The sequence below is a fragment of the Bactrocera tryoni genome, chromosome 3 (assembly GCF_016617805.1).
Source record: "Bactrocera tryoni isolate S06 chromosome 3, CSIRO_BtryS06_freeze2, whole genome shotgun sequence".
Taxonomy (NCBI): domain Eukaryota; kingdom Metazoa; phylum Arthropoda; class Insecta; order Diptera; family Tephritidae; genus Bactrocera; species Bactrocera tryoni.
This window is the reverse complement of record NC_052501.1, coordinates 7,388,529-7,415,195: the sequence shown is the minus strand read 5'-3', so window position 1 is coordinate 7,415,195 and position 26,667 is coordinate 7,388,529. Positions and strand designations below refer to the sequence as shown.

Here is a 26,667-nt window from a genome sequence, read left to right as displayed (position 1 = left end):
TATTCTAAGGCTTTTAACTGAAGGCCGAAAGTGCGTATATTTCAAAAAAAAAACGTCATTTAACTTTTATTATCAGCTGGCGCAATCTAAATTTTATAATAGGAGCCTTTGTCGCATAAATATTGCTACACTTTAATTATAGATGATGTGGAGCTGCATTGTTGCTGTTTTTTTCTAACAATACTCCCATATCTTCGTTTCTATTTACAGAGAAGATTACACAAAGAGTTGATGTCGCTGATAAAGGAACCGCCACCGGGTGTTACCGTCGATACCGATAGTATAGGACAAAACTTATCAGAGTAAGTTGCCACACACATGCATATGTATACATATGGTTTAAATTTTATACATCATACCTATATGTTTCTAATTTTTATAAATTTCTCTCTTTTAGATGGAAAATAAATATTGCCGGTTTCGAGGGCACCCTGTATGAGGGTGAAAACTTTCAGCTACTCTTCAAATTCAATAATAAATATCCCTTCGATTCGCCAGAGGTGAGCACACACGCCCACACATAATTTTAAACAAATATACATACATATGTATATATGTTTATGACAATGATTTATTACAATGTTATCATATGCACTTTGTTATCTAACGCAGGTGACGTTTATTGGCAACAATATACCTGTGCATCCGCACGTCTACTCTAATGGACATATCTGCCTTTCCATATTGACAGAAGATTGGTCGCCAGCGCTATCAGTACAATCTGTCTGTCTCAGCATAGCATCGATGCTTAGTAGTTGCCGTGAAAAGAAGCGTCCACCAGATAATACGTTATACGTAAAAACCTGCAATAAGAATCCGAAAAAGACCAAATGGTGGTATCATGGTGAGTTCCAAAAAATCCTAGAATTGGGATAAAACCTCAAAACGTTAATCAAACCAATTGGGTTGCATCGATAGATAGATTTTACTACTAATTCATAATATACGCCCCAAATATGTGGTTTGTGGAGCGTACCTTAAGAGATAATACATATATCCTTTTCACCACACCGTCTTCTATCTAAACATGTATATGCTTTAGGTCACGACATTAGAAAATTCAATAAGATCAAGAACCAATGAAATAAAATATGCGACTATCCTAACAATTTTTATACCCTAAACAGAGTGACGAGCTGAGTTGATGTAGCCATAACTGTCTGTGTATATCCACGCGAACTATTTACCCAATTTTTGGGATATCGCTCTGAAATTTTTCACAAGCTATTTTCTCTCTAAGAGGCTGTTCATTTGTCGGAACCGCCGTTAACGGACCACTATACTATATAGCTGCCATACAAACTGATAGATCAAAATAAAATTCTTGTTTGGAAAACTCTTTTATTTGACAAGATATCTTCAAGAAATTTGGTAGGGCTTATTGAGCAAGGAAATGCTACAATCTCCGAAGAAATTGTTCAAATCAGATCACTATAGCATATAGCTCCCATACAAACTGTACAATCAAAATCAAGATAAACATCTTTTTATACCCTTTATGCTATACAAAATGTCTCTGTTAAGGGTATTTTAGCTTCGTGGTGGCCAAAGTCAACGTTTTTTTCTTGGTTCTACATTAATTAGCTCCCCATTTAAAACCCCAAATTCGGATTTTACCATTTTTAAAGTTCTTTCTTTGAAAAGTTTCTATGATGGTGGGATCGAAATAAATAGAATGAGCATAGACAATATTGCATGCAGCTATAATAACAAAATTTATCCTAAACTCCCTTTCACTGCCTACTCAAGCCAACTCTTCTAATGCGCCATAGGAAAAACTTGAAAAGCTCGCTTCTTGGGTCAAACGTCGATTACATTACCTGGAGTCCCTTTTTCTCTTTACAACAACAGCATTTATAGTTCTAATAGCTTCTTGTGCTATATTTCTCATTTTACTTTCACTAAATGTAGTAATCCGCAACACTTTCCTTTTTACAGACGATTCGGTCTAGTGGAAGTTGAATACCGCTACCTACCGGTACACAAATAAGCTGTTCGCTGCACTGACAAACTCATTGCTGGTACTTAGAATGGAACTACAACAACAAATTACGCAAATATACACTGAGAGTAAATTGTCTGTGAAAAAAATACGCCGACGTGTAAAACTCAAACGTAAACGCGCATCCACAAACACACTCACACACACACATAACTAATCAACTGTAAATTGCAAACAAACAAACCAAAACTAAAACATAAAACAGCTAAAAGAAAATTATATACTAAAACAGCTGTTTGTTTGGGAGGAAAGCGTTTGAGCAGAGGGCAGCCTGTGATGTGACTTCGCGCAGGCGTATGCGTGAAAAAAGAAATATCGTATTTTAAATTTACATATACATACATACATACATATATTTTAATTATTACATACTTTTTACTTTAACTTAGCGCGCCAACAACAAAAAGAAAAGCAAACTTAAAATAAATATAAATTTAATGAAGGCAAAGGCAGAGGAAAATTAACATTTTTGAGACGCAAACATGCATTATACACACACATACAAACATACAGACAACTTATCTATACAACATAGCACACACAATACTGATAAAATGATTTAAAGCAAGCAAACAACGTTAAATGGAAAAAGTGTCTAAATTTTCGAAAATAACAAAAAATAAAAATCATGAATTATAATTATGTTATGCGTGTATGAATATTTAGGCTAGCGTGTTTGAAAAGACATTTTTTCTAAAGTTTGTAAAATTCCAGAAAATGTAGTAAAATTACAACGAAACGTAATTTTATAAAAAAAAACATCAAACGTATTAACAGTTATTTATTGCTGCATGTTTTTTTGTGTTAGTTTTTTTTTATTTAATATTTTTTTGTGTGCTTTGTTTTAGCTTTTCTGTGAAAATAACAACAAAGTTATAATTGAATATGCAAAAAGAAAGCAAACATTACAATTAAACAAGTAAAATGTTCTTTGAAATATAACAGTAATTATCTAATGAATGTTGCAAACTCGTCTGCAATGCAGCAACAACATTCCACAGTGTGTTTGCTGAAAGTGCAAAAAAGCCCAACAAACCTAACCAAACAATATATAATATTTTATAAATAAAATTTCTTTGCAAAAAAAAAAATTATTGCGCTGCTGCAGTTATTTAAAAATATTTTCTGCTTCATTTATAGCAATAAAGCGTAACGCAAAAAGTTAAAGTAAATAAAAAATGTGTAAAATTAAATGCGTCAAGCGTCGAAAATACAATTAATTTTTCACTTGCAACCCTGCATAGCCTACTTTGCGCTTTATAAATGTATTTACTAAATTTGCCTGGTAGAATTTTCTTTTAAACTCGCTGTATGCTTGTGTGTTTCGCGCTTTGTTAGCTTGTAGTCCTAACGATTTGGTGCAATTCGTTTGTATCGTTCATATTTTTAGCTTTGAGTTGTCAACTGTATTGTAGACCTGTCAGTAAACGTGTGATTTCCTTTCTCATATGATCTGCATATGATATATTATTAATTAATTAATTACGTTTTCCTTATCAATTCAGTAATTGCCAATTCTTTACACGTACATACACATACCTTAATTAATATTTATATATAAAATATACATATATACACACAAATACATATTTACTTGTATTATAGTACGCGGTATGTAAGTATACCGTTAAATCATTATGATAATTTTACATTTACACCACCCCCCTTTCTTAATAATAACTTTGTAATATTGTGTTTGTCTATAAAGTGTATTTTTATTTCTGTTTATAATATACTTACAATAAATACATACGTATAGTTACATAAGTGTCGATTTATGTGTAAGTCAAGTATGAAGTAAAATAAGTATGTGAATTGCTAAACGCAGTTAAAACAATCTTAATTATAACAATAAATGCGTGTCATTCTCAAGTATTCAATAAAACAAAACACTTATGATTAAAATGAAAACATACATATTAAATGAAGTTGGATTGTTTTATTTCTTTAAAAGTAAAAAAGGAAAAAAATGGTAGCTTCGGCTGTGCCGGAGCCATAATAACTTTCTGAGGTGGATGTTTTAGAACAGAAAAGCGTATAAAAGTAATTTTAACTTAATTTTGGTGATTTATGCTATAGTGGTCCGATCTGAACAATATGTTTGGAGAATATAGGATTATCTTGGGCAATGATCTATGTTCAATTTCGTGAAGATATCTTGTCAAATAAAAAAGTTTCCCATGCAAGGATTTTGATCGTTCAGTTTGTATGGTAGCTATGTGCTAAGTGGTCCGAAATCGGCGTTTCTCACAAATGAGGAGCTCTTTGGGGAGAAAAGTATGTGTGCAAAATTTCAGAACGATATCTCAAAAACTTCAAATATATATAAACAGTCGAACATGGCTAAATCGACTGAGCTAGTCACTACACTTCTTAAGGCCTCCGGGCATAATAAATTTCACGCACAACTTAATATACATACATATATGTACATCGTTCAGGATATAATGACAATGAATATAAGTTCTGAAATAATTCCCACATATTAGCTGCGCATTAAACATTTTTTTAATTTCTTCGTTTTTCGACCTCCACGATGCAGCTTACATATTTCTTGTATGCAGAAGAATGTATAGTTGTTGTTGTTGTAACGGGAAATTATTCCCCGTTAAGGATTAGATAAGTTGCCATCAACGTCATCCAAAGGTGGGAATTGTCCCAATATCCTAAGTTAAGGAGCAACCGGTGGATTGCCTTGTATATTACCAACAACGATATTTTATACTTTTTCCATGTGCTGCCGGCTAGCGACTTGAGGTTTTTGTTGCGGCTCTGTGCTTTGGCGATAATCGCGGTCATATGAGGAGTGAAGGAGCACCGACTGGCGAAAGTCACATCTAAAATTTTGAGGTTATAGTCAGTCGGAATCTTAACTGCACTGGTCTATGCAAGTGGTATACCTTCGTATTTATTCGATAGCACAACACAAAGCTTCAACGTAGAATAAATTATCACATCCAGTCAGTTCCTTAATAGTTTGGATTCTATTGGTACAATAATCATGGCGTCCTAAGTTTCAAAGCGGTTAGGGAAAGAAATACTTAGCCATTTGAGAAATATTTCTAACCATCCTAAACGAGCGAATTCTATGAAAAATGTCCTCTAATTTCGCTTAAGTGAATATATGTATGACAGTATTATTTATAATTTTTAAGTAAATATTTATAATTCATATTATTTATAATTTATATTCGTCATTCGCAAAAAATTATGCCGCAAAATTTCTAACAATAATAAAATGCTTTAAATAGATTTCATGTTTGCATATTATTTCAAGGCTGGTATTCAAGGAAACATTTCAATTTAGCAAGTTTTGTAAACCTATTATAAATTACTTAATTGTATACAATTATATGTCTATGGTAAATTGTGTATGCTATAGTTTGTTAAATTAAAGAGTCTGAAATTCATTTATTTGTTATACAAAAGCGAATTAAACGCTGATCTCCAACTGCTCTTCGTTTATAATGCTATTTTCATCTTCGTGTCAATTAACCGTCGGTGCACCATAGTAGAGACCCATCAATGCCTCTTGCAAAGCACGTTGACAAGCCAAGTTCGCTTTATAACCACCGGCACGTTCAGCGCTATTTTCTGGCCTTATGTGCGCAATGAAACCTTTGCTTTCGATATCGGCGCTAGCGGGCGCAGCTGGGCCTTCCGTATAAAGCGTGGGCAGTTTATGCACATAGAGTGGTCCCTCTTCCGCTTTCGGTAACGGCAGGAACATTTGGTCCGCTGTGCGTCCAAATTTTATTCCTGTCGAGAACTGTGTTGCTGGTTTGGGTGGTGGCAGTTTCTTCTCCTCCTCGCGTAGCTTTTCTACCTTCTCGGCAAATTCATTTACAATCTCGGCGGCATCTTTGCCACTGCACATTAGTTCATCGATGAGCGCTTCCTTCTCTCGCGCCTTTTTCTTTTTTTGTTCAGTTTCGAGTTCAGCCAACTCCTGCTTACGTGCTTCTTCTTGTGCACGCTCTAATTCAAGCATTTCCTCCAGCTCGTACTCTTCTCGCCCCATACGCGTTTTATTCCTTTGTATAACTTCACGATTCTCACGCCTATATGCTTCAATGCGTTTATTGGTCCCGATTATATCAATGTTGTTGCAGAGATTGTAGATAATAGTTTCGATTTCTTCCAAGTAATCATTGTATTCTTGCAGCGTAGCGAAATCTTCCTCCTTTTTGTTGTAATCGCGTAGAACACGTTTTCGTATATCTACCTCCTTCTCCACCATAGGATCTTCGAAGAGTTGTACACGGAAATTGTTGCGCCGTAATGGCACCATACATTCCGGACAGGAACCCGAACCTTTGAGGAACAGCAAATCTACACAGGATTCACAAAGTGTGTGCCCGCAAACGTTGACCATCAATTTCAGTGAGGGATTGCGGTACTTTGTGGTTTTGCAGCGCGGACATGCCTGGTCCTCCATGTTAAAAACTAGGTTTTTAGAACGCGTCGATGAGAAAACTTAATTTTATATGGAAAAATGTCTTTTGTTGTGCTAATTCGACCGGTGTGTTTCCAATTTAATCGAAAACAAAATTGTAGATAAATGGTGTGGAAATCATATAAACAAAATCAGCTGTTTCGGCATTGAGTTATCTATTTACATGATTCACCCTGTGTTTGGTTACATTTATCGAAGTTAGAAATTCATTGCAGCGTTATGAAGAATTTTATTTTGTACTGCGAATTTTAATGTAATCTGTAAACTATATTCATAAAAATTTAACTGAAATAAATTTTCAAACTAAAAAATAGGTTTGAAAAGAAATCAGCTAGAATGTCTTGTGCGACGTATAGGTTCTGGATGCAACTCTGAAAGTGCCGATAATGAAGTGTAAAGAAATTTTATTCTTCTTTGCAGTACAATTCAAAAATTTAATTTAGCATGGCTGGTAGAAGCAAAAAAACCGCTGGAAAAGTAATATCAATATTTATTTTTCCACTCGGATGAATTTAAGTAATAGTTTGATATGCAGAGGCATGGACGATGACAACATCTGATGAGTCGACGTTACGAGTTTTCGAGAGAAAGGTTCTGCGGAATATACAGTACATATGTATATGGTCCTTTGAGCATTGGCAACGGCGTGTATCGCATTCGATGGAACGATGAGCTGTACTATCTAGATATAGGACGGCATTAACATAATTCAGCGAATAAAGAGACAGCGGCTAGGTTACGAGTATGTCCTCCGAATGGATGAAAACTCTCCAGCTGTGAGAGTATTCGATACGATACTCGCCAGGGGTAGCAGAGGGAGGTGAAAATATCCATTCCGTTTGAAAGACCTGGTAGAGAAGGACCGAAAAGGAAGAACGACTGGCGTGACGGCTATAACCGCGTTAGCGATGTCTACACCAATAAAGACGAAGAGTCACAATCCGATGCAAAAACTACTTTTTTGTAGTATTTAAGCAGCATTTCCGGCTTACAGTCTTTCAACACTTCTTGGCTTCAACTCATATGCTTTTTTGAATTTATCCGGCTACTTTTAAACGTTTCGAATTGGCTGCTTGAGTGACTACCAAATATTATGCGAGCTCTTCTTGTATTTAACAAGAATCTTCATCGCCTAATGCTTCCAGTTCCTCATCTTAAAATTTGTTGGAGCTCAGGTCGTTCCATGCTTTCCAAGCCAAAATCTCCACTTTTTAACCTTGCAAACTACCTTTGGTCCTTTCGCCCAGCACTGACATTTTTGAGTGAAAAACTGTTTATTGTTTTTGCTTCAAATGACTGACATAATATATGTACCTACTTGTATACTGAAAAATGCGCTCAAGCACAGAAACTTCGGAAGCTCGGAATATTGGGACAATAATAAACGCGTCACGCCATCTCTTGACAGAGTTATATATATCAATTGTTGGTATGGTTTTATGCTTAAGACAACATTGGCCATATCTAAAATAGACAAAAAGCTTAGCAAAAACAGAAAATATTTCTGTTACTGATACATTTCTGTTTCCGTTATTTGTTCCTGTACTTTTTTAGTTTCTGTTATATTTTCAGGATTATAAAAACGACACATATTTTTTTATTTCTTTGGCATTTTTATCCATAACCGCTTATTGAGAAAATATAAACTATTTCTGTTTCTGTTACTGATACTGATACATTTACGTTCTTGTTCCTTTTTCAGTCAGGTTTATAAAAACGAGGCATATTTTCTATTTCTTAGAAATTTTCATCCATAAATTTACATATTTTCCTACCTTCTTTCCCTTCTTCCTGCACATAAGTTAAAATATCAATTCTTTTACTCACATTTTTCGTGTATTCTTTATTTTAAATTTCAATTTTGTTATATATGTAAATTTATACATGTATATATTATATATATATTTATATATAATTTATTTAGTTAAATACATTTACAATTCTAAATAAGTATTTCCGTAATTAAGATCGGCTAAATCGAGAACAATGCAATCAATCAATCAATCAATCGGTATTAGTGTCTAATAGTAGCTGAAGTTGTTTGTATACATACAATAATGATCATTACAAATTAAACAAATTTATTCATTTATATAATTTTCTAATTCAAGAAATTCATTTAGCATATACAATGTCGTATTTGTTGACACACACGTTGTTGTTGCTTCGCATTAATTTTTTTTTGCCATGAGGCGAGTACAAACAATTCAAACAGCGACTCAAACCACATACAAGCATACAATTTCTAACCTTAGCATACTTTCAACAACTTTTTAAGCACGCATATACATACATACACAACTACATGCGCAGTGAGAATATGCACATTTGCATTTGCACCCATATGTACATATGCGTTATTCTATGTTTCCACTTGTGTATAATAAATTTTGTTCTTTGCTATACGAATTGTTTATATGTAAATTAGTTAACTACATACATACTTATATGCCTTTATGCCATATACATACATATTTATATACGCCTAATTACGTATCATACACTGCATATACATTTGAAAATATTTATTATTATTTTATTTATTTTTTTGTCTAATAATTTTATTTTATTAAATATGTATATATTTTCGTATATAACTGATTGTGTTTACATATATACTTGTATATGAGCGTGGCTAGCTATAATTTCATTTAAATAAGCTAAATGCTAGTCTATGTCACTAGGTATATAAGCTAAGTATATAATTATTTTTAAGTTGTAAGTGAAATATGTTCGTTAAATGTCTTTGAATTTTATATTTTTCTTCGATTTTGTTTATATTTATATTTTTTTTTTGTTTTTATTTTATATATATAAATTTATATATATTATTATTATATTTTTTTTGTTGCGGTGCTTTATTTTTGCGATTATATTTTCGTAGTGCTACTATTTAGATTGTATAACAGCGTTTATGCGCTTTCGAAAGTTTAACGGTTATAATAAAATAAAATTACATTTCAGAGTATGTGTAGTGTGGTAATACTTTATAGTTTACAGTTAGTTAGATGTAGAGCTGTTTAATATTTTTGTTTTATTTTTTAATATATTTCAAAATTTTTATGTCGTTAGTAACATACATATATAGTTTATGTATTCATATAGGGTTGTCCGTTATTTCCAAAGTTTATTGTTTTTTGTTTTTGCAAACGCCGCCTGAATTTACAGTTTTTGCACTTAAAAACGTTATGCAACAAAAACCAGCTTTTTTTCAATTTAAAACGTATCTAAATCATTATTCTTTTCCCATATATTTTTCGTACTTTTTTTATTTTTTTTGTAATACTTTTTTTATCTCCAAAACGTATTACTCGACAACTTTAAAAAAATTATATTATAATAGAAAAATTTCCGCGCTACAAAAAAGTTCTTAATATTTTTTTCCATAAAACCACTCGTTTATAAGTTATACGCAGTTAAAGTCACACATCAAATGAACTGAGCATTTATAGGAGAGCACTGAGCAAGCATCGAGCACCATGGCGTATGCGTAACGCAGTAAACATTCTTCACTCGTATGAAGTTTAGTGCATTTGAAGCATAACTTTAACGGCACATAACTTTAAAATGAGTGATTTTATGGAAAAAATCATTGAGACCTTTTTTCTAGCGCGCTAAATTTTTTTATTCGAATATTTGCCTTCTAAAATTGTTAGTGCATTTTTTTATGCAAAATATCAATGTTATCTACTTGGGAAGAGAAATATGATTTAGTCTCAGTTTAAATTTAAAATAAAAAGTTTGTATTCATTGCATAACCTTTTTAGGGCTAAAACTGAAAGTTGCAAGCAAAAAATTAACTGTGATATAACGCACACCCTAATGTTTATAAAGTTGCTCTAATAAATAAAGTTTGAAAACGTAGACGAAAGTCGTTATATACTATATATATATATTTATTTATATTTATTTCCTTGTTATATACAAACAACGAATCAAAAAAGCTTTCATTTAGTAATATTTAATATAAATACTTAAATCGTTTGTTAATAAACTCTAATTTATTCCTATTTTTTATTTTATATATATTTTTTTATATCAAAAACGAGTGCTCTCTATACAATTGTGTAACATTAAAATGCTTTTAACACAAATCAAATATTTCTTTTAATATTTCGATTTCGAAAACAATTGCAGCATTTTGCAAAGCATTTTTGCAGAAAATTATTTCAAGCTTGGATTGTACTAAGGGTTTTCTTTTCTGCACGTAAGTCGCTTGTGTCGCTTTTCATTTACTGTTTAAATAACAAATACAAGCTTCATAAATTTTTCAGCATTTCAACTTTGTTTTTGTTTTGCATTTTCAACAAAGCAAATCATACATACATATGTAATTAGTATTCGCGTTCTTTTAACTTTATTTTAGTTATCGATTTGCTCGAACAAATATAAAAAAAACATTCATTACAAATCGAATCACTGTAAATATCACAATTTAGTTAACGCATAATGCATACTCAACGTATAATCCATACATAAGCACATTTTCATATATATATAAGTATACATACCTACGTACATTTAATCATAGAATATACTGCATTTGTAACACCCTAATGTCTAAGTTGGTCTTCTGCGCTCAACACTGTCGCTGTAATGAGAATAATAATCGCTTGTGTGTATACTTTTGTGGAGTACCGTTAGCGTACACTTCAAAGTATAATGCAGTTAGTACAAAATTTGTTTAAGCAAAGAAATAGCGCGCTTGTTGAGCTCATACATAAGTATGTGTGGATTGCTGAGGGTACACTGTGAATATTTGTTTTTTATTTTTTCCTTTGTAACTAACAAAATTTTCTGACTACATAGCGGTTATATACATATGTATGTATTTTAAATAGAAATAAGCATTTTTTACGTTTTCTTGAAAGGAAATAAATTTTTTTGATACAATTTTTTTTTTAATTTTTTGTAAAAAATATTCGAAAAAAAATTTAAAATTTTTTTTTGAAATTTTGTTTGAAAAAATTTTCACAATTTAATTCGTTTTCAATTTTTTCAAACATTTTTTTCAAAATTTAGTTCGTTTAACTAAGTAACTCCGAAATATATCAGTCGCTGAAGGTGCACTGAGAAAAAAATATATGTATGTATGTACATAGTATATAAATTTTTTTATTTTTTGAAACTCTTCAATACATTTCTCGCGACTATTTGTCGTAATTTAGTTTCAAATAAACATTTTGCCAATTTTTTTAGAAATTTGTTAACAAAAAAAAAATATTTCAAGGAATACAAACAAATGTTAGGGTGGTACTTAAATATACATACAAATTACAGTTTTGCAACAAATTTTCCAATTATCCAATCTATATATTTATTGATATATTTTGATTAATTAACTCCCAAATATAGCGGTCACTGAGGGTATACTGAGAAAAGAATTTTTTTAACTTTTAATGCATTTTTCGCGAATATTTGACATAATTTAGTTTCAAAGAAACATTTTGGAAATATTTTAAAAATTTTTAATTTTTTTAAATTCTTTCAAATACAAAAAAAAAATATTTCAAATGATAAATGCAAATGTTAGGGTGGCACTTAAATATGAAAAATACAGTTTTCCATCAAATTGTTCAATTATCCAATCCATTACATACATACATATATGCGGTGATGTAATTTAATTTGTAATTTCAAACTCAATTGTACGAGTATGTGTGTACATACATATGTAGATAGGGTAATCAGAATTGTAACCTAATTTGATACGCTTGAATCGATTTAATAAAAAGCATAACAAAAAGCATACTTCAGTTATATGCGTTTTAGTACAGTTTAAGCACGAGAAACAGAATAATTCATTACTATGATTTTTAAGCACCACCCTAATGCACATACATATGTAAATTATGTATTGCGATTAATATGTGGTTATGCAGACTTTATTTCGAAAGCGTCAGCAAATAAATAAACAAATTGATTTCTTAAGTACCACCCTTATATACATAAGCTTTCTGTAAAATATTTAATGCGATTAATTTGTTCTCATGCGGACTTTTTGATACTTCGAAAGAGCTAAAAAAAAGAATTTTATAAATTAACAAAATGTATAAATAAAAATAAAAATTTTATGTCTAAATAGAAATATATGTACATATAAATTCTCAGAAAAAAATTTATGAAAAATCTGAGCAATGTTTGTGTTTATGCATACAAATAATGCATTGCTTTTGTTTTAATCATACGATATTAGGGATGGTCAGTTTTGCCTTTGATTAAAGAGTTGTAAGCCTGCTTTAAGGGGTTGCCACTTTGTTGCGAGAGTGTTAAATTTTTTTTTGTACACAAAATTAAGTTTACTTTTGATATTTTATGGAACAATATAATATTTTGGAAGCGTTAAGCTCGCATCATGGCGTAACTTCGCACTTTTTAGACATTATTATTGTTTTTGTTCATTTTAATAATTTTTTTTTTAATAAAAACTACAAAATTACTTTTAAGAAATTTGGAAATAAATATTTTAAATTTAAAAAAATTTGCTGGTTAACAAAATGGTTATTATAAAATTTATAAAAAAAATAAGTTTCGTTAAAATTTCGTGGTTCGCAAAAAAAAATAAATAAAAATAATTTTCTTTCATTAAATACTACAAAATTTAGAAAATTTATAAATAATAATATTTTAGCACAAATTAAATTTAATAAAAATGCTTGACTAACAAAAAAAATATAGAAAAATTTTATGGATAGCAAAAAAAATTAAAAAATCCATAAAATTTTGTATTAACCTCTCAACAATCCAGTACACTCTTTACTATTCAAAAAATATGCACGTAACAAATAAGCCTGCGCAAATATTTGCTTGAATCCGTTAATTATGTAATGCATGAAAACAAATAACCAATCAGCATTGATCCCTCCACAAATCCCCGGTAATCCAACATGCGCAATTTTTTGTGTTTGTTGTTATTTATTGCATATCGGAATTGAAAAATATTGTTTTACTTATTTTTGTGATTTCGCTTTTTTGCACATCGCAACACATTTATGATTTTAAACAAATAACTTTGTTAAGCCGGTTAAGGATTTTGCTTATTCTGTGTACTCGATTTTACTTTTTTCATACTTTGTACACATACACATACATACATAGGTATTGATATTAGTGTTGTCATAAATATTATATAAAATCAGCAAATAAGTGGTTCGCAAGTGACTTTTTACTTTAAACATTTTCCCATTATGTGAAAAGAAGTACTTCAGCACACCCTGTTAGTTCGATAGTGCCTTAGATTTTTGGTCCAAATTCCGGTTTTCGGTGCGTCGATGCCTTCTAAAGACTGCAAATACGAGAACAAATGAAATTTTGTATTAGTTATTGGAACTGTAAAATTAAATGTCATAAAACAGCAACAAATAAGTGATCAGTTGCTCACCTTTGTAACGCAGTCGCCTCGTCCAGCTCGGCATCACCCTCATCGATTCGTGCACCGCTACAACTACGGCATTTACAACATATAATACAGGGTGCAGCTAGCAGTAGCAGTGGTGAAGCGACCAACAACAATATACCGAAACCGGCAAAAATGCCAATCACTTGTGCTCTGTGCCACACCACAGAGGCACGGGAATGTCCAAGCTTGTTCTTACATGGACCACGATCATAGTGACGCAACAGAAAGTCGTCCTGTGAGGATGAAAGAGAGAGACAAATATGTTTAAAGAGAAATTGAAAGAGTGAATGACTACAAGAATAATAAGTACTCAACGCATTTTGGTTAATGTTTTGAAGCGTGTCAATGCCAGACCAAAAATACCTGAATCCTTTGCACAAAAACGACTTTGAAACCCATATAGGGTTTGTCCGGAAGGTAATAGGACTGAGTCGATTTAGAAAAATTTATAGAACCACTCGTTACAAATCTTTAATAACTAATAAAATAGGATTCTTCTGCGTCGATGCAGCGCTGCCAGTGCGATTTCCAAGCACTGAAGGCCTCACGGAAGGTATTCTCCGGAATAGACTTGAGAGCCGAGGTGCGTGCTGCTTGGATCCCCTCTGTTGTCTCAAAATGCTTGCCTTTCATCGACCTCTTCAAGGTCAAGAAACCAAAGAAAAGTCCAGGGGGTCACATCTGCTGTAGGACGGCAGCGGAAGCGTTGGTATGCCGCCCTTGGTTAGGTAGTTGTTCACAGGAAAGGCGGTGTGAGTCGGGGTGTTGTCGTGGTGCAACTTCCAATCGGCTGCGATGTCTTGTCGGACCCAATTGATCCTTGGTTTGAGTCTCTTGAGCACTTCCACGTACAATTTGGCGTTGACAGTTTGTCCAGGAGGAACAAATTCATGGTGGACGATTCCTTCGATGTCGAAAAAGACAATGAGCATCGTATTCACTTTGGATTTACTCATTCTTCCGATCTTCATCAGCGACCTCTTTCCGGCCCTCCAAAAAGGCCTTGTGCCACCGAAACACAGCATTTCTTGCTAAAGCAACATCTGATATCCGAGTTGCCAGTATCTGACAAGCCCTTATGAGCTCACCTGAGGCTTGACCCAGTTAATCGCAAGAAGCTAGTAAAGCTCCTATACCTTCCTATTCCGCTGATAGTCAGACAAAAGTACCTGAGCTAGCAAACTCATCAGCCTTCCAGTTTCTTACCATTCCGGTGTGGTTAGGCACGCAAACCAGTCTAATCATCAAAAAACTCAATGCCAGAGATAAAGAGTCGATACATCCATTCAATGTCTCGAGCGTATACTATGTATCTTCACAGAGTTACATGTGCTCTCTTACTATTTTGTATCCTGGTCCGTCCGAATTTCGACTTTCACCATCATAAGAGAAAACTTTCAAAAAAGCAGGTCAGTAAACATAGTATTCTGAAGTACCCCAATTTAAGCCGAAAGCGAACACTTAGAGCCCATAACTTTAATCAACTAATAACGGTTGTTTTCACTATCAACTTGGGTCATTTCGTAAATGTTAGCAAAAGTGCTCTACTATTTAAATATTTAACTTTTATTATGGGGGTACTCACATCCAAGCTGGCCAAACAGTACCAGCAGAAGACGTGCTTGCAACGTTTGCACATCATCTGCGCGCAACCCTCGTCCTTCTCGATGGGCACAGCGCACATGGGACAACACTTGATGAGGTCATTGTCGAAGGGTATGCCAATGTCATCCTGACCGTCCGCCACCAAGCGACGACTGTTCTCCTCGCAAGTCATGTTCGGATGCCACTGAAAAACAAAAACACAAAAAAAACGTTAAAAGGTAAAAATAACAAAATAATAAAAGCACAAATGGGTAAGTATAACCAACACACCCCATAAAGGTTGGCAGGTGAAGCGAGTGTCACAAGTACTTACCGCCTTCTTGCAGGCCGAGCAAAACTCATCTTTGCACGACGGACACTGCACGGCGCAGAGCGACTGTTGTGCGCCTTGGCTGTCAGTGAAAGTGGCTGTGTGTGTGCCACCGCTACCACCGCCGGTCGAGGTGGACGGTGTGGCATCGGAATGTGGACCTACGCCGACGAGGCAAACCGTTTCGCAGCCAGCACGCGGACACCAGGTGCGCGTCTTATCCATTTCGATTTCTGTTAGAGAGAAAGCAAAGGAACACTGTTGAGTTTAATATTCTTTTAAATTTGAAATTTTTTATATGCGGCAACTGAATTTATAGGTTAAGGCCGCCAATAGCAGCAAATATGTTACCTTTATTGAGTCGGTATCGATGATGCTTCTTCATCAGATTGGTGGTCGTCAAGTTGGCGATTTCGGGTAGTGTCATAATGCCTTGCGCCGGGCATTGGGCATCGGGACACGAGATCTCGTAAGCGCCTTCTGTAATTTCAAAGTCCACATAGGCCTTCATGCACTGTGAAGAGAAGAGAAAGAGAGAGTGAGCAATTATTAAAGAGTTCCACATACGAAATGACGGCATTTTCGACATTTTTTGAAGTGCTGCCAAATTAGTGTTGGCATTATACAAATACAAAACAACAAAAACAATAACAACAAAAGTGTACAAATTGAATTGCAAAGTGGCGCCTGCAATTATGCACCAGCGGTGGCCATTAAAAATTTAAAAGTTTCAAGTTTCTATGGCTACAAACGACAACAATATTAACAACAACAAAATCATAACGAAATCTGTGGACGAAAATAAACTAACACACTAATTGCGGCAACGCAAAGGATGGATACAGTTTAGGATGCGTCTTAAGCCTGCCACTCGCCACACACACATACACACATGAAAAAAGTAATTTCACAACTTTTGCCGAACGGAAAAGAGAGAAAAAATTTGGTGAAACTTGTAGCTTAAAAAACTAACCACAAACTGGAAATTTCCGCTTCCGTTAGAAAAACTTCGGCTACCGAGCAGCAGCCGTGAGCGCGTGGAGTTGCAGTAAGTCTGTGCGTATGTATATCGAGGGAGCGGTGCGGTAATGTTGTACGAAAAGAGATTACAACGACATTGTAAGGGCGCAAAAGTTTGTTGTTGAATTGTTGGCCACCAGCAGCAATTTTCAAATGCGATTTCGGCCAACTGTTCACCACATCGAAGAAATAACGACAAATTCACTAGCCACACGATGATTAGGTGGCTTCAAGCAGTTGTTTCAGCAACAGACGGCTTGTTTGAATTTGTATTTAATATTTTAATTATTTCTGCTTGAGAGTTTTTTAATTTTTTAACTCCTGATCTAGTACTAAATGGATCACTTGCTCACTTGGGTTCATTAAAATTGCTTTCTAACTATTCGAAATAAATAGTTTAAGGTAAAGGTGATTAATATGTGTTAGTTGATCAATATTAAATTAGCGAGGAAGATAGCTTATGATAATAACCAGCAAATCATATTTCGCTTAATTCCATTAAGAATTCTCCCATTTTAACCCAACACAGGCATAGAATGGTGTAGATCGTAGAAAGTGTGTACTTTTGGTTCAAGACTGAGTGCCTCACATTCGGTACATAGGTACTCGTAAGAAGTAAATAGAATATGTACTACTATGAGCAAAAACTAGTAAGACTTTGTTCATAATTTTAAAATTTTTAATTTATTCTTCAAAATCTATGCCGTCCTCCTCAAAGGAATCCTGCTTGGCACCAAACACCTGTTCCAAGGTTTTTTTTCCAATTCAACAAGCAGTTGTTAAAGTCAATTTCCGAAATAGCCTTCAATACGCATAGCAATTCACGTTTAATGTGTTCAATTGACTAAAAACAGTTTGAATATGGTTTACTGAATAGCCAGAAGTCACACGAAGCTAAATCAGGCAAATATGATGGTTGCGGCACGATTTTTGTTGAAAATGTGGCGAAAAACTCACGAAGAATCAATGCAGTATGCGACGGTGCATTATCGTGGTGCAAAAACCAAGAGTTGTCGGCTTATATTTCTGGCCATTTTTTACGAATTGCTTACCGCAAACGACGCAAAATACCCAAATAGCATTCTTTGTTGCCAGTTTGGTCGGTCAGAAGGAATTCGGAGTACATCACACCTCGATAATCGAACATAACTGTCAACATAATCTGGTTTTTGATCTGCTTTGATGTGGTTTTTTCGGCTTCGGTTCCCCTTTGCTACGATATTCGGCCAATTGATCGTCTGTTTTCGGGTCGTAAGCATAGATCCAAAACTCCCGCCAGTAATAATACGTTTCATGACATACTGGTAGTCGGCACTGTTTCACAGAGATTAACGCGACACTGTTTTTCGAAAAAATTTAGTAAATTTGGAACCAATCGTGATTTCACTTTTCTGAGGTCCAAATAATCTTTCAATGGCTTTCATGTATCCTTCCGATATTCCAACGAAGCCAGCAAGATTTCTAACTGTTAGTTGTCGATTCTCAAGCCCCAATTCCCTTATTTCATTGTATTGTTGAGCATCAGTTGATGTTGATGGCCTTCCTGGTTCGTAGTTCCTCTTTGAATAATGTAATGTACTTCAGAAATACAAGCAAAAGAAAAGTCTTACTATTTTGTGTTCATAGTAGTATGTAGTCGAACAATATAAGAGTTGCCATGTCATGTCGATATTTACAATATAATTATTGTAGTACATGTAGTTGTGGTGTGATTTCGCCCATTTCAAAATTTTGTTACTTAGGCATCTTGGGAACAGTATGACCAACAATTTGATAAAATAGTTCGAATAGTTTCGGAGTTATGTAAACTCATTCGAATGAAGAACTAATAAATGTGGCAATATTGTACAGACAGATCAAAATGTTTGTATATCTAAACGATACCTTTATATGGAAGGTGGGGGTGATCATTACTCGAAGTCGTCTATTTGCTTTGTGATATAAGATGGTTGAATCCAATGTTTCCATCAAATTATGTTGAGAATATTAAACTTTCAAAACTCGGTACCATATACTTTTTTCAAAAACGTCATGAAAGTAAAGAATTGCGTCCATTTATAAAATCAGCCTTGCCATTTACCAGTCTGTAGTTCTTCCTGAAATAACGAATTACATCTAGTTTCCATCGGAAAATCACATTTTTTCGGATTATTGTTTGTACAATGGATGGACAGTCCTCGTGGAAGCAACTCTTTTCGTGATATAGAATATATATATATACATATGTATATATATATATCTATATCTTTATCTTATGATTTTGCGAATATATAAATATTGGATCGATAAAATGTATTCACAAACGAAGACTTTTGTTGCTCAAACTAGAAGTTTGCAGGAGTGGAAGTGTAGGGGAAAGATGAAAGAACCGAACCGCTTGTTTTCGGGTAACATGCTTTGTGTTCTTAGACTACGTTCATGGGAGGACTCTTTCTGTCATCCAAACTGGTTTCGGCTAGTGCGCGACGAGGAAAGAAGAAGAGTCTGAGTCGCTCATGTGAATGAGGAATTTTGAATTCAGGTTACATTAATAGGTAAAGATCATCATAATTTCAATATTTAGGGAAAGGATCGGTAGAGATTTTGTGTTATATAGATGTGAGTACCATAAGTTCAGCTTAGCAAGATCCTCATTCCATCGAATTTAACTGAACGGATTGGATGCTAGGTATAAGGCTTCAGTATAGTAAAGATAAAATTCGAAAATAAACGAAAATTCTTTTTTTTTGTTTTACAAGACAAAAAAATCAAACAAAACCTTCCCATTAACAGTTACATGAATGGCAGTCGGAATTGCACCCGAAATGAATTCAGCACATTATTTGCCTTTATTCAGTCCCCACAACTGGATTATCCACACACGTTTCTGAATCACTGCGAAGCGCTTAGCTAAACTTTGGTGGATATTTTTGCTTTCTACAAAAATAAACTGGAAATTGTTGCTTTTGCTGGTCGTTGGAAATCAGTTGCTGCGGTGAAAAGTTTCAACCGTACAATGGCTATATCTGCACAATGTTGCAATGCGCACAAACACATTCACACACGTATGCATACTCGATCACGTGTATTGTTATGGAAATTGTGTGCGTGTGTGTGTGTGTGTTCCTCTGCCCGGCCGTCATACTTAGTTGCCGTTGCTGTGTTTTGCTCTGCTCCTCTGCCTCGACACTCCATCACTGTCAGTGGCAAGCAGCGTTGCAGCAAAGCAGTGCCAACAACAATTACAATAACAACAGCTGCATTTAAAGCGTTTACTCGCATTGCGATTGAAGCCTTTTGTAGTTGCAACACCAAAGCTGTGCAGCTGCTGTTGTTGTTGTTATTAGTTTTCGCAAATGTTTACGTTTATCTGCAATTGTTGCATTTAGTTTGATTGTTATTTTATTTTTATTTCATTATTGTGTGTTTTATTTCGTTTTGTAGCACAAAGCTTTATTTTCATGCTTTAAAGGCGCTGAGAGAGTAAGTGGGCATCGGTGCACAGCGTATGGCTGGTATTTTTAGAGCAAAGGTTACGGTGTATATTAAAGAAAATGAGATTTTTGTGGTGCATTTGGTGCAATTAATTCTTATGAAACTAATATAAAATTGTTTGTTGTTGTAGCGACATAAAACATTCCTGAATTCGAGGAATGGTGTCAAGTCCTTGGCCGGATAAAAATCCGGTTACTTAGGCCCGACTGTCGTGAAAACCGATATCAAAAATAGTTTAAGCACACGGTTCTAGAAGTCAGCTCTAGAAAATATTGGCCGGACAATGACCAGCGTCGAAAAAATAAAAACTTAACAAAACGGCGGCGTTTTCAAATAATTTTTTCAACGAAAAAGTTTTTTTGGCCAGCAAAAATTCAATTTCTGCTTCAATCAAAAAAGTGGTAGGCCATTGTATGGAGTTCTACGAGCATACTCAGAATATTTAGAGAAAATATATTAAGTGGTTATAGAAATTCAGCAAGAAAATCGCCATACAAATTACGAAAGATGGACCAGGGATAGTAAAGCGAATATAATGTCTCTGCCATTACGTGTGGTAGCAGGTGCGGATGCCTCAGTCAATATCTCGACACCAGAATCGTATAGAAAGACAGATAACCTGTCAATCTTAAACCAATTTTATCAACGAAACCACAATAAAGGAGCCTCGGATAGCTTAAAAAAAATAAAGCAGCTAGACTAGATAACATGAACCTGACAACATAACGCCAGAACTTTTAAAGACTGACTATGAAACCTCAGTTTATTTCAGCGGACCCATAATTGGGTACTTCTCGGCCTACAGAGATCTGTCTCCAGAAATAAAAGAAGGTGTCATCTTCAATCTTCCCAAGAAAGACGATCAGACAAAGTGTATGATCTGACAAGGTATTATGCTGTTGCGCATCGAGCGCGTGAATACCGAATTTGAGCAAAATAAAAAGCAGATTTTTTGTAGTTTGCCCCAACAGTGACCAAGTAAATAGCCTACGTGTAATAGTGGATCAATTATACGAATGACGCCTTCCTCTATTTCATCTTTATCAACTTTCAACAGGCGTTGGATATACTTCATCATCAAGCAATCTGAAACGTTCTAATTTGTAGAGAGATCCACTCTAAACTAATAGGAATGTTTAACTCTGATGCGAATTGTCGTATTTCATACAAAAAAAACTCAGTAAACGAAAAAAAGTAGAGGTGGGCATCTGTTAAAGCTGATTTCTGGCACCGCAGAAATTGTAGTATAAGTAGACGGATCGAAGGCCTAGATTTTGCAGACGATATATGCTTAATGGCACACACAATTGCTGACAAGGGAAAAAATTAGCTATGGTGCAAGAGTCTGCAGCGAAAGTAGACCTCAGGTCGGCCGGTAACTTCAACGTCGATGGCATAGAGCTCAAAAAAGTGTATTCCTGGGCAGATGTATAGATGCAACCGAGAATCAAAGATAGACATCATCAACCGTATAAAGAAGGCCAATCAAGCTGTCGGCGACTTCCATGCGGTCTGGTGCTCCTGGATTATTCTTTGGCGTACCAAAATAAAAATATTCGACACCATTGTTAAGTGCACACTTTTCTACGGCTGGCACACATGGAATATCGTAGCTTCTGAAATAAAAAAGCTGCAAAGATTTACATAGCGATATTTTCCGTATTTACTGGCCCGTCATCGTCTTCCACACGGACTTGTTCTCATGCACAAACCAAACACCTCTATGGGCAGATATGCTGAAAAGAAAATGGTGCTAGCTCGGGCATGTACTTAGGCGAGATACAGGCACAATCACCTGGAACGCTATCGACTGGAATTCACAAGGCAGCCGATGGAAAGGCCGTTTCATTATAATATGGAGAAGGAATTTGTTCGTTGAAATATCAAAGATTAAATCAAGATCAAAATAAATAAAAGAGTCTCATTGTGTCTCCTCACTTCCACGCAGAGTCATTGGGCGTAATATATAATATATTGGGCAGTTTTACACTGATGGAATAATGTCTCTAGCGGAAAAATGGCAATCAGTGCTCGACCAAAATCGTACAGATTTGTTTATTTATTTATTATTATAGTTGAAGTTTGATTAGAAATACGAAAAAACTTTTTCGACTACCCAATAATATAACATCATTATACCCAACAAATTAAGAATAAAAAAAATTACATATTTAATAATACTAGTCGTATATTTACGAGTACAAGACTTCATTTGGTTCGATGACTAATCACCGCATTTGCAATTCAAAGCCCTCTCATGCACCCATTTATGCCATTTCGCCAATTGCTGAAACCATTAACAAGTTGACAGCTAAGAATTGGAACACTTGCAGCGAACCAAGCAAGGAAAAAGAAAAACAATAAATATATGAGGAATGTGTAATGGAGACATTAAAAAGTGAGAGAAGAGAATGGTTAAAGCTGAAAAAGCCAGCAAAGGGGAATACAAATCGCAAGCTAAACATATTAAGCACACACATATGTGCGCACAGCCGTATTTTATTGCATGCAACAATTGCAGCAGAGCGCCACAGAGCTTACTGCGGTTGCAGTGCGTCCCATCGATGGTGTAGTGATGGCGATGAAGGTGAAAACTGCGCTGGGTTACGACAAAATGCACCCCACAGCGTGCCGGCCACTGAGGCAATCAGTAAATCCTGTGACTCACTGGCGAGTGTCGTGCGGCACGTAATGTGCGCCTTGCTGACCACGAGCTGAGCTGTTTTTAGTTTTTGTTTTATTATTATTTTTTTAACTTTTCTTATGCTTCATATGGTTGTAGAATGCTAAGCGCGTACTCGCCGAATGCCCCACTTTGCGCTGGCTGACCGATTTCCCTGGCATACAGCTAGGCGCACGCCTCACATCTGTTTGTGAGTATGTGTGTGTGCACACATGCATATTGCATAAGACAAAAAGGAAAATAAGAAGTGAGTGTGTGGGTTGCTTGGTGCTTTTAGCCACTGCACTCTACGCCTCTCTCTCATCACTGACCGCTTTCGCTTGTCCTTGCTGTGTGTGTGTGAAGCACGTTGCATGTTAAAATAACTATACATGCAGCACTTTTTGCTGCTGCTTCTATCAATTTTTTTGCACGCGCCGCTGCCACATGTGACTTGCATCTCAATGTGGACGCTGCCTCAGTGGAAAACTCATTTATGCGCACACACAAACAAACGAATGCAACACATATGGCATATATATGGGGGTCCAGCAAGCAATATTCTTTCACATTTATTCATCATCCAGCAGCAAAGGGAACTCGTGGTCCAACTATTTTTACTTTTACATATTTTAAAGCTTTTTTTTTTGCCATTGAGGAAAGAAAGGGTCAGGTCAGTAAAGGCACTCTTTGCTCCGTTTGGCTCGCATTCGCTTCGTTGGCTGATCAACTGAGCTTGCACAAAAACTGTTAAAGAAAATATATTTGCGCCACTTACACAGAAAAAGAAAAACAAAAACAACAACAAAAATAAAAACGAACAACGAAGTGCCTTAGCTGAAGCCAGTCAAGTTTAGTTGACGAACTGTTTGCATTTTGCATCTGTGCAAACACAAATATATTCATTTTATTTGCTTGCGTTCTTCTTCTCTCTAACAACACTAACGAGTTATTATCGTTGTTTGCGCTTGTAGTTTGTCATTATTTGTCATTGTTGTTGGCCGGCATCCATCTGCTGCGCACGGCCCTCATGAATACCAAGCGAGCAAGCGTGTGCTGGTATGTGTTTGGCGAGCGTGCTCTCGGCCTTTGCGTCCACATTCTGCCGCACCAAGTCTACTCCATTAACTTGGCCCTACAAACACGCCCATACATACACACAACCATAAGCTAGTCCTTATGGTTGGCATTGTCCTGCAGATCTGCCCTCATCCTGCTTCGCTTACATTCTTTATGCTCGGCACGTTTCGCCAGCATTCCATTGTAGCTACGCATATTTTCTGCGTGGAAAAGCACAACATTTATTTATATATTGATTTGCGGCAACAACAACGTGCGCATTTTCGCTTGCTTTTTTGTCAACAGCGCAATGTGTAAGTAGTTGGTTGGAGTTTATTTTCGACATTATTTACTGTTGTCTCATTATTTGCGAAATGATAAATTTTATTATGTTTTTGTTAATGGATTTTCGTTGGAAAGTTGGTGGGTGTCTTTCAACTGAGTGTGTTAAAGAAAGATCAAATGGCTCTCTAGCTGAATAATAAATAGCAGACGAATACAAACTATCTCCACACTTGTTTCATAGGAACACAAAGAGTTTTTCGTTTTTGTCAACAAACAGCCTTTCGTATGATAAGACAAAAACAGCAATATTACACCTTAACCATCTTTTAAGGAGCTACGCCTAGTGGAAAACTTTAGGTTGGGTTTGGTTAGACGTGGACTGCTATATGTAGTTCTTTGTGAAGCCATAAAAAAGAAGAACATTAATTTCCATTCCCGCAAGTTCAGCGGGATGTCTCTCAAGTCTTTAAGACTTGACCTCCCAAACGCGGAGCAGTCAAGCAGGAATGTTGAGTTGTTTCCATCTCATCTTTTCCATACAGCTTCTGCAACTGCTAAAATTCCCAGGTTTACAGCTTGGACGTCAAAAGAGCAACGGTCTGCTAAAACCCCCACAACTAGGGAGAGGCTAGCCTTACTAAGGGCAAAGGGATCACTAGACCTCTTGTAATCGATCTTGTGCCTTTTCTTGCTAGTTCATTAGCTGTACAATTGCCTGCGATTTCGCTGTGGTCTGGCACCCATAACAGTCTTATCACAAAGAGACTCGATGCTATTGATAACGAGGTTACGAACTTCTTGGCCAACCCTGAACGCACTCTTTATGAGTTCAAGGGTAGTATCGCCGCCCTGCTATCTGAGTGGATGGTTATTTCTCTTCGAAGTAGTAAATGTACTGCTATCTTAATGTAAGTAAATTCGGCCTGAAAAGCACTGCAATATTTAGAAAGTCTGAAGCTGGAATTGATAGAGTGCCCCTGACAGTAAACCTCTCCACAAACCTTCTCCCCAAGCCCGCTCCATGGTGATGGAAAAATATTTCTTGAAATACTTTTTCGTATGTTCACATGCATTATGGTATTCCTTACAACATTCGCCACTTGCAGACTAATGCATAGCTCTTGCTATGACAAATACAAAGACAATAAATTGACAATAGGACAATTCAGAAGATATACTTTTCACACTTATCTTTTTCATTCGAAAGAAAAGAAAAAAGTGTCGCCATAAACTCTAATAATGCAGCCTTTCTTTTTTATTGTTTTGGTAGGACATTTGACAGCTTTAATGATAAAATAATGACACGATGGCGAAAAATATCAATATCACACTTCTGAATTGGGAAAGAAAATCGCTATAATCAGTTAACAGTTTCCCAACCATTGTTAAATGAAAATATTAAATATGGTCCTATGATAATCGGTTCTACCTTTACTAAATGAGTCCAAATTTGTTAGTTAGACAAGATCTTCAACTCTTCAGTTTCTTCAAAATTGTTTGGAAAATATTTTATAGTGCTACCAACAAAACATTATTTTTTTCCCTATAAAACTAATTAATGGCAAATTAATAAAATGGGAGGAGTTATTATACGTAAAAGTATCCTATATAAAGGAATATGCAAAATGTATGCCACTTATGGCAGCTTCGTTTTTAGTTCGACAGTTGGCTTGGTTTCTTCTAAAGGAAGCAATAAAAAAGTGATGAAGCTGTTGTTAAGAATGCCATAATACGGTTCTATCCTACTTTTAGTTAGTCAAGTTGTGAACTAATTGCGGACAAATACACTCAAGATCTTGTATGGTAATCTGAAATATTATTTATAAAATACTATATCAGATATGTATATTTATTTTTATTTTTAAACATAAAGCACACTAATTATTCTTTGGTGCAATTCCAGTTTAATACATTGACTATATACAAAATATAAATATTTATTAATAATAATAACAACAAGTTAATAAGGGAACTGTGGGACGGCATTTCAAACTCCTTACGTACAGCTGCATCCGAAACCCTTGGTTTTCGGAAAGTGCAAAAGAACAACTGGTACGACGAGGAGTGCCGCGCCGCAGCGGAGAGAAAACAGGCTGCCTACCTCGCAACGTTACGATCGACCACAACACGTGCGGGATGGGATAGATACCGAGAATTGAAGAGGAAGCGAGACGCATCTGCAGACAGGAAAAGAAAGAGGCCGAAGAGTGAGTATGAAGAGCTTGATAAGCTGGCCGACAGGGGTAATGCTCGAAAATTCTACGAAAAAATGCGGCGGCTTACAGAAGGTTTCAAGACCGGAGCATACTCTTGTAGAACCCTCAAAGGTGATCTAGTGACCGATGTCCAGAGCATACTTAAATTATGGAGGGAACACTTCTCCAGCCTGCTGAAT

At 35.3% G+C, this 26,667-nt stretch overlaps 3 protein-coding genes across 13 annotated transcripts in view; 1 reads left to right on the top strand and 2 right to left on the bottom strand.

Moving 5' to 3' along the window:
* LOC120771010 (ubiquitin-conjugating enzyme E2 W) overlaps window positions 1–2,341 on the top strand; it is a 40,075-nt gene extending 37,734 nt beyond the window's left edge. For all 10 annotated transcript variants that reach the window (XM_040098786.1, XM_040098785.1, XM_040098784.1 and 7 more), the window contains 4 exons: window positions 211–302; window positions 398–500; window positions 613–844; window positions 1,939–2,341. In XM_040098786.1, coding sequence (XP_039954720.1) covers window positions 211–302; window positions 398–500; window positions 613–844; window positions 1,939–1,952 — 441 coding nt within the window. In that variant the 3' untranslated portion in view covers window positions 1,953–2,341. The remainder of the gene's footprint in view (window positions 1–210; window positions 303–397; window positions 501–612; window positions 845–1,938) is intronic.
* Window positions 2,342–5,250: 2,909 nt separating this feature from the next.
* LOC120771780 (CDK-activating kinase assembly factor MAT1) lies at window positions 5,251–6,533 on the bottom strand. The gene has a single exon (XM_040099972.1). It carries the CDS (start codon window positions 6,438–6,440, stop codon window positions 5,490–5,492), a length of 951 nt encoding a protein of 316 aa, XP_039955906.1. The 5' UTR covers window positions 6,441–6,533; the 3' UTR covers window positions 5,251–5,489.
* A 6,665-nt stretch (window positions 6,534–13,198) lies between these two features.
* LOC120773042 overlaps window positions 13,199–26,667 on the bottom strand; it is a 364,532-nt gene continuing 351,063 nt past the window's right edge. For both annotated transcript variants that reach the window (XM_040101971.1, XM_040101972.1), the window contains 5 exons: window positions 16,124–16,286; window positions 15,776–16,005; window positions 15,443–15,646; window positions 13,840–14,090; window positions 13,199–13,743 (listed from right to left, as the gene is read on the bottom strand). In XM_040101971.1, coding sequence (XP_039957905.1) covers window positions 13,737–13,743; window positions 13,840–14,090; window positions 15,443–15,646; window positions 15,776–16,005; window positions 16,124–16,286 — 855 coding nt within the window. In that variant the 3' untranslated portion in view covers window positions 13,199–13,736. The remainder of the gene's footprint in view (window positions 13,744–13,839; window positions 14,091–15,442; window positions 15,647–15,775; window positions 16,006–16,123; window positions 16,287–26,667) is intronic.